Source organism: Tinamus guttatus, unplaced genomic scaffold (assembly GCF_059628265.1).
Source record: "Tinamus guttatus ecotype Peru unplaced genomic scaffold, ASM5962826v1 Tinamus_guttatus_pri_ptg000330l, whole genome shotgun sequence".
NCBI lineage: Eukaryota > Metazoa > Chordata > Aves > Tinamiformes > Tinamidae > Tinamus > Tinamus guttatus.
The window spans coordinates 1988720-2003365 of NW_028288864.1; the positions used below are offsets into that span (position 1 = coordinate 1988720).

General features: G+C 45.2%; 1 protein-coding gene across 6 annotated transcripts in view; it reads right to left on the reverse strand.

Moving 5' to 3' along the window:
• The window catches only part of PDGFA (platelet derived growth factor subunit A), a 31732-nt gene that overhangs the window by 12756 nt on the left and 4330 nt on the right, over positions 1–14646 (reverse strand). For all 6 annotated transcript variants that reach the window (XR_015913640.1, XR_015913641.1, XM_088529444.1 and 3 more), the window contains exons 3-5: positions 10836–10940; positions 8506–8693; positions 975–1101 (exon numbers count right to left, since the gene is read on the reverse strand). Coding sequence is in view for 4 of the 6 variants with exons in the window: in XM_088529444.1 (XP_088385570.1) it covers positions 975–1101; positions 8506–8693; positions 10836–10940 (420 nt within the window). In the remaining 2 variants the exon portion in view is untranslated. The remainder of the gene's footprint in view (positions 1–974; positions 1102–8505; positions 8694–10835; positions 10941–14646) is intronic.

A 14646-nucleotide genomic window follows, 5' to 3' on the forward strand; every position in this document is an offset into this window, starting at 1 on the left:
TTTGCTTTTATACAAGTTCTAATTTTTCTGCTCTGTATGTAGCAATTGTAGCTGGCACTTGCTCAGATCAGATTTGTGTGTCACTGTTGCATGGAAGCTATTCAAAAAAAATCCTCCTTACACAGCCACCTATGAAACCTATCACCTTTGGGCAGCCTTCCTCCTATATTGACCTGATCTACAGTGGGTTTTATTCTGGGGCTGGATCTACTGCATCCATAAAAGCCTGTGTTGGTGACAGCAAACTTTTGAGCGTGCCTCCAGCCAAAACTGAGAGGATGGGAGCAGCCCCTTCTGCTGTCGTGGTTATCCAGCATCCCTCTAGAGTCCTGTGTTGATGGCACTCTAGCATGAAGATCTGAGGCCAAGATTTTAGGTGGCTTTATGAAAGTCACGTTGAAAATAAGCGTTCTTCCCCATAAATCTACCCCTGTGGTGATTTAAATGCTGTCCTGGTAAGGCAAAAATGTTTAATGTGACAACTCACAAGAAATGCTGGCCTATACAGGAGTAGGAAGACACAGGGAACAGGCACTGTTGTTTCTAAACTTCTTAGTTCTGAACACAGAAGTTATTCCTCAGTGTTTTATATTCATTTCAAGGCTATTTTCCCCAAGGTCAAGTAAATCTCAGCTTTAGCCCTGTCTCTACAAAGTCAAAGAAATTAGGCAATAGAGTCCACCGACTGCAACAGGACAACCTTTAGCTTAGTTATGCAAGATTTGAATAATATTGGGTGTTTACTTTTATTTAAAGGCTAACCTAATGAGAACTGATACAATTTACACTTTTAATCCAAACTCTTTCTACAGCACAAATCCTCCCTTAATTTTGCGTCTTCAACACACAGAGAAGCAGCTGGGAGCTTTTCCACTGAGTTCACTGGAAGCAAAGTTTGCTTTACATTCTTTACTAATATAAAAACAAGGTCCATAAGAAATAAGCATGAATACAAAAATAAAAGGAAAACATACCAGTTTCTTCTTCTCTATAATCTGAATTAGTATTTGATGATGTACAGGTGCATTCCATATGCTCTTCTAATCTCACCAGAACTTCTTTTAATTTTGGCTTTTTTCTAACATATTCCACTTTTGCCACCTATAAAATACGATGAGGTACGTACTGAAACACAGTAGCATAGTTCAGGATTGAACACAGGTAAATATATACCTGTATATACCTGAAGCCAAACCCATATAAAACGTTAGCATACTAATCACCTTTTATCTTAATTGCGCATCGTGTAACTATTTATTGCACAGAATATTTGTTCATCCAAATTCAGCAGTTTGAAACAATCTTCCCCCTAGAGATAAAACAATTTCCCATTCATGTGGGTTTTACAGTTCTAAGCAACTCAGTTTTCACATATATCAGAACCAACTTTTATATATGCATTCATATCAGTGTTTGTTCTGTACATTCAGTGTTTGTTCTGTACATTATCAATTCTGGCATGGTACGTGTTGACCACCAAACGTCAGCTGAAGGCGAACAGTGAAGGTTTTGGGTTGGTTTGCAAGGTATTTTTTAATTTCCAAATTGGTGTTTGCAGAGTCCTTTGAACATAAAGTGCCCACTCTTCAGAGAAACAGAATCTGAAAATCAGCTTAAAAAGCAGCACTCTCAATCCTAGCAGCTCCTTGCTGTAACCTGCGGCTTATTTACGAGAGCTCCCATGCACTGACACTACAGCCGGGGAACCACCGCCCACGGGCTGTACCCATCCCTTGGCACAGCTATAGGTACATGTATAGACAGGCACAGCACTGCGCTCTGCTCTGTCCAGTGGCACTGCTCCATGTCATGTCTCAGCACTGGCATCCCTAAGGAAGCCTTCCTTAAGGAAAGGTGCCAGAGGGCAAGGAGAGGTCGGAGGAAGCAGTAAGCTGGAGAAGCTGTGGCCACAAGCCAGCCTGGCATCTGAAGGAGATCAAGGTAGAAGGGAAGTGCGTTGGGGAGCACTGAACGTGAGGACAACCCGACCGACTGGCACGGCAGGCTGGGCACGAGGCACCGTGCGGGGCAGGAACACTGCCGTGCTGGGACACGGAGACGGGACACTGAGTGGTGCCAGGTGTCACAGGCGTGATGGCCATGGCATGTTGTGCAAGGACATAATACAGGAGAAGCCAGTGCTGCGCTGGGTGTAAGGGGTTCGAGGCTTAGTTGACAATTGTGTTTAAACACTGCACGAACAGGCGGTAACCATTAGCGTAGCTGGCATGGATTATTTCTAGCCCAGGAGGACAACCCAGGTGACACATGTTTTAACTGGCTTCATTCACTCTGGTTATTCTACCCTGACCCAGCCATGGTCAACCTACAGCTGCGATGGAAACCTAGGATAAACCTAAGTGGTACTAGACGCACCTATCAGGCATTAACACCAATAGAGAACATCTCATCCAAAAGGAACCTGTGAGTTGTTGTTCTTGAAATCATGGCTTTTCCACCCTACTAATTATGGATCTGCCATGTGTCGCAATGAACAAGACAACCACATAATACAGGTATGTATTACAGTATACAACTGAGGAAGAGGAAGGAGAGCAAGGAGACGAGAGGCTGGCTCGCTCTGAAGAAATCAAATGACAGAGCCACGAAGTCCAATGAGTGCAACAGCAAAATCTCCGGTCACTACCAAACAACCGAAGTATTCACAGTTACACTAGGCTCTCCTGGTAATAGTTTACTAGTATGTTTGGTGGTATTTTTAATGCTCCAAATCATTTTCAAACTATGAAAATACCATTCCCTGGTCTTTCCAAAGGTGGAAGAACAATGTCACAAAATGAGCGTGGTGGCTGGGAAAAAAAAAAAATCACATTCCCTGTTCCCAGAAACTCTTTTGAATCTTGGACACAAACTGTCGGGGACCTATGAATGACAGTAACAGAAGTTAGAGTGAAATCTTGGCCTTATTAAAAGTCTATGGGAGATCTGCCACTGCTTTCATGGACTTCAAATCCACATTTTAGTCACAGGATCTGAAGACTATTTGCATTTATTCAGCAAACGAAGTTGAACAGAGAAAGATACAATAATTAAAATGGCCTCATTAAAGATGTTTTCCAAAAGTATCACTTCTCTGTATAAAAAGATTAAGAGCTGTCCCTGACATATAAGAATGCTTTTGCTGAAAGATTAAGTATAGGTCAAAGCAATATGTTTCAAAATCTTCTATCTAAAAACCCAACTCCATCAAGCCTTTGAACACAAAGATTTGAAAATGCATGGTTGGTCTGAGTCATGCCGCATCAAAGGATGAGTAATCCCTAAAATTTACAAAAACAAACAGTAATTAAGACACCTCCATCACCAGATACAAAGAAAGAGACCCAGCAATCATGAAACAGCTTTGATATCTGCCATGCTTATTACAACTGTCAGAATAAACCAGCCCTGATGGAAATTACATGCAACAAAAATAAACTGTCATAAAACTCTTTAGAGTCAATCCCTGTTTTGGTTTTTCAAATTCAAAGGTAGTTCCTGTTGCTATTTGGTACTAAATAACAGTAAATACCAAGGAGGTAATGCTTTGAAGAATGAATGCTAGCAGACAATTAGAAGATCTGCTTTTTACTGTACTATAGCTAAAACATAATGCAACATACTTCAGGCTACAAAGAAAGATGTTTTGCAACATGCTGTAAATGGTCAAACTGAAGCAACACACAACAGAGTTGAATTATTGTGTTTGTGTCACATCCTAACACCTGCAGCTACACAGGATCTGCAATTTATGCTAATCTAAAATGATAAAGGTTGCAAGTCTGATCTTCAGTGGTTATAAACAGGGATAGCAATGCTAATAGCATGGAATTTGGCCTTGTATCAGCACTTTTTTTTCCTTATTCATTGTGTTTTTCTCCCTGGTGTTTATCTGGGACAATTATTGTTACGTGTGTTACTTATTGCTTTAAGGTTATCACATCTAAACAAACTACTCATGTCAGCATCAACTTCTTCAGCTTATCTCTAATGGAACAAAACTAAAAACTGTGACAACCCTGAACACCTCTAAAACTGCTGAATTCTATAAAAACTCAGTGTGGTGCTGTCACTGCCCTGCCTGGCGGGGTGTGCGCAACCCTGTCAGAGCTCAGGGGGTTGTGCATAACCTTGTCACTGTTCTGAGGGTTGTGCACAGCCCTGTCACTGCTCCAAGGGTTGCTCACAGCCCTATCAGGGCTCAGGGGTTGTGTACAGCCCTGTCACTGCCCCAGGGGTTGTGCACAGCCCTGTCAGGGCTCAGGGGTTGTGCACAGCCCTGTCACTGCTCCAGGGGTTGTTCACAGACCTGTCAGGGCTCAGGGGTTGTTGCACAGCCCTGTCACTGCTCCAGGGGTTCTGCGCAGCCCCTGTCACTAATCCAGGGTTGTACACAGCCCTGTCAGGGCTCAGAGGTTGTTGCACAGCCCTGTCACTGCCCCAGGGGTTGTGCGCAGCCCCTGTCACTAACCCAGGTGTTTTTCACAGCCCTGTCACTGCTCCAGGGGTTGTTCACAGCCCTGTCAGGGCTCAGGGGTTGTGCGCAGCCCCTGTCACGGCTCAGAGGTTGTCCACAGCCCTGTCACTGCTCAGGGGGGACTGACGATCCCGTCCCAGCCCCACGGAGGTCCCGCCAGGGCCCCGGGGCTGCGCGCGCCGCCTCAGAGCCCGCGGCGGTTGGTGCGCGGCGGCGCCGCGGGGCACGCCGGGACGCGCAGTCCGCGCGCCGCGGGGCGGGCCGGGAGGGCGGCGGAGGCGGGAGCCCCTGAGGGGAGGCCGCGTGGCCCGAGCGCGGGGCGGCAGGGCCGGGGGATGCCGGCGGCTGCGGCCGCGCCGCTGCCCTCCGAGCGGCCCTTGGGGGCCTCTCAGGCGCCTCTCCCCCAAGGAGGGGCCGCCAGGCCCTGTCCCTGCAAGGGGAGGTGTGAAGGGCCATGGCGTCCGCTGCAGACCCTGCCCTGGCCACCTCAGGGCACTCCTCTGGGGCTCGATCTCCTCATGGCCCCACCTGGATCAGAGCTTCCCCCATTCGTCCTATTCTTAATTTTATCTTTCATATTATCTACCAGCTGTCCCTGCCCAGGAGGCCTGACTACCTGCAGGTAGTAGCCTGCAACTAAATCATAGCTAAAAGGTGCTGTTTAATCCATTGCTAGAAATGGAATCATAGAGGAAAAATAGTTTTAAGACATTAGTGCCATTTTACCTGCACACACAATTTCTGACACAAGATCTCAACCTCCTCAGATACTGTTGCCAAACAACTCATTCTGCCTTCCTCCATTTTTGCCCATTTCTCTTAATCCATCACTTGACAACCTTCAAATGATTGCTAAGGACTAGCTTTTCAGTCTTTTCCTTCCTTTCCAGTTCATTTTCTCTCAGTATTTCCCTCCTATTTATTTAGCCCATGTTAAACACCCCCAAATCAGCTAACATACCACATTCAGAAATGGTAATAACTGGTACAGCTACAGCCTAAGGCCAAGCAGAAGGTAAACCAGAGGTAGATAAAATGATTTAGCTATTCTCAGTTTGAAAATGAATATTGCTGCCAACAACTGTAACATTCAGCTTGCCTATTGAAAAACTGCAGTATAGACATGATATGCTCCATAATGTTAACCATTTTCTGCCTTGATCAAAAATGCTGAGAACATTCTGTTCGACATTATCAAAAACCTCCTGCAAAGACTCAGGTCAGCACCACCCCAAACAAACGAATGGTCTAGGACTTGGTAAAGATAAATTCTTGATCTCACAGTGCAGAAGCAACCAAAACTATGAAAGTTACTGAAACACTTTTGCAGAGAGGAAATGTATCTGTAAATGAAACCAACACTCCTACTCACTAGTCCATGACACCCTTTCTCCATCACAAGGACAGAAATGCAATACCTTCCTTCCTACCAAAGAGCAATTCCCAAGCAGCTGTTGGGTACAGATCAGGCTGTATCCTCACGGGCTCACCACGCTGTAATGCAGAGGAACCTGCGTTTTATGAATGTCCCTCATGAAGGGGAATCTCAGAAGTCCCATGTTAGGGGAGTTCTGTCACCAGCACCACTGGTTGGGGCCTCCCTGCAGCTACAGTTACCCAAGCCCGTTTTCGGCACACCAGCACCTGAACAGGCTCAGTGAAAGCAAGGGAGGGCATCCCTCAAGGATGCCTTTGAATCAGGTCCCCAAGAAAGGCATGTTCCAATGAAGCACCGTCGCTGCTCCCACCCCTCTGGACCGGCTGTTGCTCTTAACCTTGGCCACAATGGCCCTCAGTAAGACAAAGAAAACACCCTTTGCTTCAGCCCCTTAGATGATGCAAACCCACTTGCTGACCTTTCTGGGTGAACATTTTTCCTAGTGTGAATGGGCCAGCTATGATCTCACTACCTTGTCAATGAAGAGGAAGTGGGGAAAGCCTTTTCAATGTGGAATCAAAAGAGGGCTTTTATGCAGTCTGACATCAGGGGGAAACACAAGGGCTTTCCAGCCGCACGGCAGGAACAGCCCAGAAGGCTCTCCAAAACCGCTCCCCCTACCTTTCCAGCGACCCTCGCTCTGGGCCAGCTACTTAATGGCATGAGCAGACATTCAGCTCTGAACATAGGCTTGGCGAAAGGCTCATAAAACCATCAATTATATCAAAGTTACAAGAGGATCTGACTCTGGAGGGCATAAATATGGATTCTGTTCAGAGATTTCTGGTGTGACAGTGGGGTCAGCATACAACCTTTACAATGAACATCCTGTTCCTGCTTGACCCCTTGTCCTTTTTTTCCCTTGTACTTAATGACTCTTTGGAGCAGTCTTGGAGCTTGGAAAAAAACAACAACAAAAAAGGTCCTCCAAAGCTGGCTGACGTATAATGATATTGCTGGTGGCAATATATTTACACAGCCACAAAAAGCAGCTGCTCAGCTGAGCCTACTTTTAGCTTGCGCCCTATTAAAATGAATGCAAATCTGAAAGCGCTAAAACCGTATCCACAGCCTGAACGAGAAACTGAGATTTCAGCACAGCACTAGGCTGGGGAAGCAGCCCCAGAAACCATGTCCCTGCAAAGCTGCTGCCAGCAGAGTTTCCAAGTGGGGATTTTAGGGTGCATGGGGTGCCCTGGCAGCAGAGGCCTCAGCCAAGTCTCTCCTTTCTGTCTCTCCCCATCACTGCTGGGGTAGGTAACAGGCACGAAGCTGTTCTGGGGCACACGACCCCAGCACACAAGCTCATTATACACAGGACAACTCTTCGCTAGACACCTTTGTACGTATTAGCTGCTATACAAAAGTAATTGGAAGTGGTATCAAACATACAGGTAATAGCACCACATGTTACAGTTTTGGTCCAGGAGGCACTTTCCTGTTACGCTCCTATTCTAAATGGCTTACAGCTGTAAGGCAGCAACTCGCCCAGCTTGTTCTCAGCTCTCAGTTAATTAAACTGATGCCATTTTTTTCCCTCATTTTTAATTGTTTCTGCAAAGCGTACCAAAGAAATGGCGACAAGCGAATGTAAAGGATAATTATTTTTGGAAAGACTAAGGAAATGTGTTCAGATATTTCTCCGTCTTATTTGAGTGTGAAAATGCTTTTCATACACTTGGGAAAATAAAAAAGGAAAAAGAATAAGGTGTCCTGCTCAGATGTGTGACTGTGCAGGAGAAGGAGTGACCTGGCTCAGGTGTCACACTCGGTGTTCAGAGCATACAGTGCTACATGGGTTAACGGCTCCTTTCTTTAGAAATCCACTGCAAGTACAGTGATCAGTGTGCTGTGCTGGGCCATTTTATGTTCAAGAATGTTATTTTTTAAAATAAATTCTGCTCTTAAAATACTCAAAGCAACGTGAATTCATAGGTTTAACTATAAATCATTACCGTAACTAATCTCCTGCACATAGATGTAAATCAACTTTACTTGTTTAAACACTGATAAAAATTAGAACACAGTGAAGCCCGATGAACATAGAAATATTTCACATAATATTTACTGGAAAATTGCAACAGGGAGAAATAGATTTTTTTCTAATGATTAAGTACAGCATGAAGCCGTTGAGTCTTCTATCCCTGGGGTAAGATAATTTGAAACACATTTTTTCAGATCAAAAGTGTTATGTTGTCAAATATAAAAGCCCAATTTAGGCTGCATAATATTTAATTAAGAAAGCAGCGTTCCATACTGTGATTTATTTTTTTTTTAGTCCAGTGCCCCTTGAGTCATTTTATCTCCTTAACTTCAAGTTCTGTTCTGTGCAAGATCATGGGAAACACAGAACCAACTTCATTTTCCTCACAGAAGATGAAAACCTAAAGGGAATCAAATCCAAACCAAACATTTTCCAATAATCGTGCAATTTGAAAAGCTCCCACAGAGTGAAGAGGAGCAGCTGTCTGATGCACTTGCTACGAGGATGGACAACAACGATCAGGTAACACAGGGCAGCCACAAGAACACCCGAAGCTCCTGTGCTTCAGGGAAGCCCCTTGGGGTCCCGCCGTCACCGTGTGCTCACCTTGACACTTCTGTGGTGTATCCGTGAGGGCTGACATTTCACACTGCTGGTGTTGCAGCAGCCCGTGCAACGTTTCACCTCCACGCAGGGCGGCCATATCAGGAAGTTGGCGGAGGTGGGATCGATCTGACTCCGAGGTATCTCGTATATAACCGTCCGTGTTTTGCAGACAGCCGGGATGGCTTCCTCTGCAAGCAGAAGAAATTCACACTTGCAGGTGAACAGCTGCTCTCACCTCAGAGCACCCCGATACTTTACACCACCAATGTGTGACTGGCACCCTTAGCGGGCGTTTTGAGACAGGGCTCTCACTTCCCGTTGCTTACTCATAATTCGTGCTAAGTCCTGCTTGCCTGCCCTGTCCTAAACTCTGTGTGCTGCCCCAGAGAGGAGCCTGGGCCGCTCCAAAAGACCCTGTGCTAAAAGGAGGGTTTCCAAAGCTCTGAGTCCCAGCACAGTTCGGAGCACACTCCGCCTGATCAGGCAGCGCTGGCTCTTCAGGACTCGCAGCAAGCCAGGGGCTTCTCCAAATTAGACGCTCCTCCAATACGGCTTCATAGCCAGTGCTCAACAGCAGCTGTTATTTTACAATATTGGGGCTATCATTGCATATAGATACTGTCACACAAATGTGCAACACATTGCAGATACCACCACAGAAGTTGCACTGAGAATATTTATCTCACACCCAAATTGGCTGAGCTGGGAAACCACCTGCGCCAGCTTGAAATTTCTGAGTTCTGGGTTTCCACTTCCACAACCTTAGCATCCCTGTACCAGGGAGCTGGCTCCATCCACTATCCCAAATGGCAACTGCTCTTCTTTCTCAATGAAATTATCAAAGCTTTGTACGTGTTGGATTTTATTTGACTTGTTATTTTTGAATAAGGCAAAAATCACAAAAGTAGCATGAAGGAAAGAACTTGCAATGTAATTTCTAATTAAACCAGTATTTTGCTGGGCCCAGGTAAGGTGAGCTTGTAGACAGCCAAACACATGAGGATCAAAAAGGAATAGCTGTGTGCTATGATGCTGCCATGAGAAATCCAAACCGTTTACCTTCTTCAACCAAGGGACTGCCCAAGAAGCAAAGCTGATTAATTCAAAGGAAACATAGTCCACAAAATACTAGCAATATCAGGGATAACTTGTTCAATAAGTTATCTGAAGGCAGCTTAGGGTATTTTTGGCTTTTCAGTGGAAGCAGTGATAGCTTTGGAGTAGATGGGGCAGGGAACTAGGGCACTGCCTGCACTTCTTCAGCAACTTCTGCCGTATAAGAAATTGAGGCCTGGCCTGAAAATCTGGGCCTGGCTTTGGGAAAGAGACATTTTGGTGGGCTAAACAGAAGTTCTTCTCAATCCCCAGCACTGCAAACTCCACAAAATGAGAGCATCCAACACTGCAAGCTGGCTGACAGCTCCGGCGAGTTATTGGGCATATCCTGTTCCCCTGACTTTTATGGGGAGGAATCGAGCAGCTCGCAGAGAAAGGGGCCAAGCGCAGCAGACTCTGCTTGGGGAGCGCTGCTCTCCAGAGGCGCCCGGTGCGCCCCGTGCACGCGCCAGCTCACGCTGCAGACCCGCGGTGACAGCAGCCGCGCTGCCTGCAGCCACAGCCCAAAGGGAAGATACAGCCACTCCGGGTTCCCTATAGCAGCCAACACGGCTGTTCATGGCACGGAGGTTTCTGCAGGCGAGCAGAGGGATCAGATCCAATCAGATGAACAAGGGGGGCATAAAAATCCCAATCTAAAATCCATTGACATCTCTTTAATTCTGTATTTGGGCTTTGCTGGATCATCATTAATGTTTTTTAAAGAAAAAAATCCCTTGTAAACATGCCTGGTGCCTTATTAACGATGAAAATCAATGCCCCAGCACTTCCGTCAATGCTTTTAATTTTTTGAATAAACTCTCTTTGTTGCTTTTATTTTTCTTTCAAATAAAGAGTCAAGCTGTTTCCTTTTGTACAGCTTCTGTACTGAAAACTCTACCAACTGTTGATGTTTTTTAAAGCACACTGCTGTAGTTGTTCCCCACACTATGAATTATACATTGAATATCACAGCATTTTCTAACGAAGGTCTAACTTCCTAACATGCTGCAACAAGAAGCTGAATGTAAAGAATTTGTGCTCGCCTGTCTCCTATGGACATCCTCCAGCAGATAGCTTCTCAGGCAACGCTCATTTTGTGCACACAAAAAGGCAGCAACTAGAAATGGCCTTTTTCCTTTGTGCGTGTCGCATTTTTCCAGTGAAACGTCCTGCTTGGCTGACCAAAAGCACCCCTCTGTTTTTACTCTCTGTACGAATAGCTTGTTTCTTACCAATGCTTCTTTTTCTGCGAATGGGCACAGGACGATTCTCTTGCACATGTTTAGCAGAATGAACACTGTAAGATCTCAAGTTTGTTTCTGAAATGTCCTCATACCCTAAAACAGGAAACAAAATATTAAACCTCAGCTATGTTATAAGCATCACTGTCACTTCAGTGCTGTTCCATACACATAAATGTGTTGTTTATATGCAGAAGACCAAATTCTGTTGTAATTAGTCTAATGTAACTCCTGCCAGTGCAAATGTAAGGGCATAAAGCAGAGAAGACATTAACATTGAATGTCATATATAAGCATGCACAGTTTAATATACATTTTACTGAAAGCCCCCCAAAACAGCGCCTACTCTGCAACACAGACAAGACAGCTGCATTTTCATGTAAAAAAATAAAACACATAATAAAACCTTTCTTATGGGAAATGTACAGAAATCAGAACAACAATATGTCACTTAAAATGTTTCTTAGAAGAAGTTTCTTGAACTTCTGGCATGAGACTACAGTACAAAATACCGTATTACACACCCAGCAGCAACAATACTGCTTCTGTAAATTTTCTCTTGCCTGCTTTTAAGGACAATACCAGGACAGAATCAAAAGTGAAAAGTAACTAGCATGGCTTTCCTTTTAGCCTCTCTGTAGCAGAACAAATCCCCTGTGAAGTATCCTAACCTTTGGAGGGGCATCTGAAGCTACTGCAAACTCTGGGCCGGCATCCAGGCTTGTCTTGTTCCCTAAATAAGCCTACCACATGGGTTAAAGGGCCATGAGAAAAAGCAAGGATGGAAAACTTGGCATTTCATTTATCATAGAAAACAACAAAATAACTGCTCCAACTATTTGGTTTTGTTAAGTGAAGCAGTCCAGGTCGTGTCCCCTGCAGTGGGGCTCTGAAAGCAGCAGCGCAATCTGCAAACAGCATCAGGAAGACAGAAGTAAACTGGGCACCGCCTATAGACTCCAGCACAGCTGAACGTGGATTTCTAGCACTCCGCTGCCTGAAGGCCCCTCTGTAACATCACTGCAGGGCTTCAGAGTTTCCCTGCTGGCTCCAAAGCAAGCTGTGATATACCTAAGAAAATGGAAATGATTACACAATAACCAATCACCCTGCCCACGTGCTACCTACATCTCATAGTCCTCTCTCGCGCTGCTTTTAACCCCGCCAACACTACCTGCTCCCAGGATGCACGGTTCGGAATATGCCCTGGTGACTTTGCTCAGCTTTGCTAATAACACAAAGGGTTTGGGCCTGCTCTGAGAACAAACTACCTCCTTTCCTCCTCGCTCCAAGGAAAGCTGCCCAAAAGAGCGGGCAACCAGCGGAGTAACCTCTGGAGCCTGGAAAGACGTAACAGCAAGAACGAGCTCTGTGCTGCGAGGGGAATCTTTGCTCTTCGGAAAAGGATGTCCTAGGCAGTTAAGAGAAGATGAAATGGGAGATCCATGAGACAGTGCCAGGCGCACCCACTGGTCCATCCTATTTTCCTCATCAGTAAAACAGATTGATGTCTGAAATAAGTGAAATCTAGGGTCTCAACTCACTGTGACAAGCAGGCCCCTAATACCTACACAGAATTCTTGTTTCCCACTGATTTTCATGGGAAATTTTCAACCTGACTGGTTAGCTGACCAGGGACCTTATTTGCAGTCCCCCATCCTGTAAGGTTTGAGCACAGCAATGACTAATGGATGTTATTTCTGCTTTTATTTTGCCCTGCGCTCCAGAAAACTGATCGGTGGATAAACAAGAGGGCCTGCCTGCGATCCTGCAGGAAGTGTGCAGCTGAGCTGGGGGCCGGAGCCAGGCCTCCAGCATCCCCTTACGATGGCACCAGGCCATCCACCTGACCCTGGCTGGTGCCCTGCAAAACGAGGATCCGTTCTGATCTTCTTCCAGCCCTCTCCTGCTTCCTCATGCTCAGCCGCCCGGCACCTTCACACCAACCTCCCTTCTGGCAAGCTCAGCTCGCCGCAGCCCTTCCCTCGTTTCGAGGCAATGAAGTGATGCTCACAGGAAAGCAGCACGAGTTTTGCTCCATGTAAGACCCAAGCCAGGCTCTGAGCAACAAGTGCACGCAAACAGGGTAAAAAAGGAAAAGATTAAGTGTAAAATTAATGCCTTTAATCCTAGCTGCTTGGTGGGCACAGCCATCTAGCTGAAAAGAGAAACCGCCGCTGGTGCCAGCTGCACAGAGCTCGAGCCACAGGTCCTAATCCCGTATCCAACACGCTGGCATAGCTCCCTTTTAACGTGACTGATTCCATGCTGTCTTGTTTAGAGAAACTGGTAAGACCAAAGGAATAGTATGATTAGCTAACCAATATGTTAAGCCATGTGCTTATATATAACTGCTCAACTTAGCCGCAATTAGGCACATTCTATCATCGTGTTTATAAAGCAAAGTGACATGTCGGGGAGCATGTGTTGCTTATAAGACAATTTCTAAGGTGAGGAAGGCCTCTGGCTCATACTGTGTTTTGCTGTCTCGCTACATATCTTAGGCATGTATATTATTTCATAGGTTCATGTCCTGTTGCAGATGGGGATTTCTTAGGTTAAAAAAAAAAAAAAAAAAAAAGAGATCTACACAGCTAGCACAGCAGACTGCAAAACAAGTTCCAGTGAAACCTCAATGCATTATGCAACACAAATTCTATTTCTCTGCTGCCAAAGCATTGATTTTTTTTTAATAAACAGCACTACAGAGCATGTGGCTGGTGTCAACCAACTGCTGTAATGCTGAGGACACTTGGTCTCTCCTTGATCCCCACGGGCATTTGAAAGTAATTCCATTTCCCACTGAAGTCATTGGAAAAGTCACTGGACTTAAGAGGTCTTCAAGTCAACAGGAGTCTTGCCCAAGCAGGGCTGCAAAATCAGAAAGTCTAGCAAAATCCCACACGTCACTCTGGATGTGTGGCCCAAAGACCTTCTATTTGAATTAGTTCAAACAGGGATGCTACAATAATCACAACTTGCTCTCCCTAGCCTGACTTTACAGAGGCCTGATACGATCTGGCAACAACATTCCCCAATGAATCATGTCAGAATTTGCACCCGTTTTCTGATACACTGGCTATGAAGTTGCAGGATGAGCTCTCAGTGCTTAGCGAGGAAAACGGGAGTTTATGGGTGCTTAGCACCTTACAAAGAGAGGCTTGAAGCAGAAAGCTTAGAAACGGGTGGTTCTCAGTTTAGAAATCCAACGCTGCTTGTCACTAAGCGAAGATGGAGGATGCTGCACTGAGCCAGATTAATGCAGCTCTCTTTTAACATTTTAATAATAAAAAATGCTTTCATGGCAGATGATCAAGAAATCTCTCTGTAATCTTTTCTTTACTGACAACATTTCAATGATGGGTAGAAAACTCTCGCAATTAGCCTTGGTCAATCCATTAATGTAGCTGAAATTGTTCTTTTTTTGTTGGATTGGCATTTTTCCACTAGGTCATGGTGTAGCTAATATATAAATCACACAGTTCTGTGACATCCTGCCAATGTGGTTACTGGTCTCCTAAATAAGCATGTGGAAAGCATTCGAAGACTACTGTTATTTTACATTCATAGCCTTGTATTTCCACATTGCCATCTCTTTTCCAAACAAATCTTATGTATAGGTACAATCCTAAATATAATGCAACTTTAGCACGCACCCTTCCTCATGTCACTTTGATGAGCACCCAGGAAGTGTCGGTCCAAACCTTCTAGTGCCACCAGCAGCAGCTTAGGAAATTCTCATTATCTCTTTCATGAATTCAGAGTAAGGTGCAATAAACCGAAATGGTCTGTCTTGCAAATC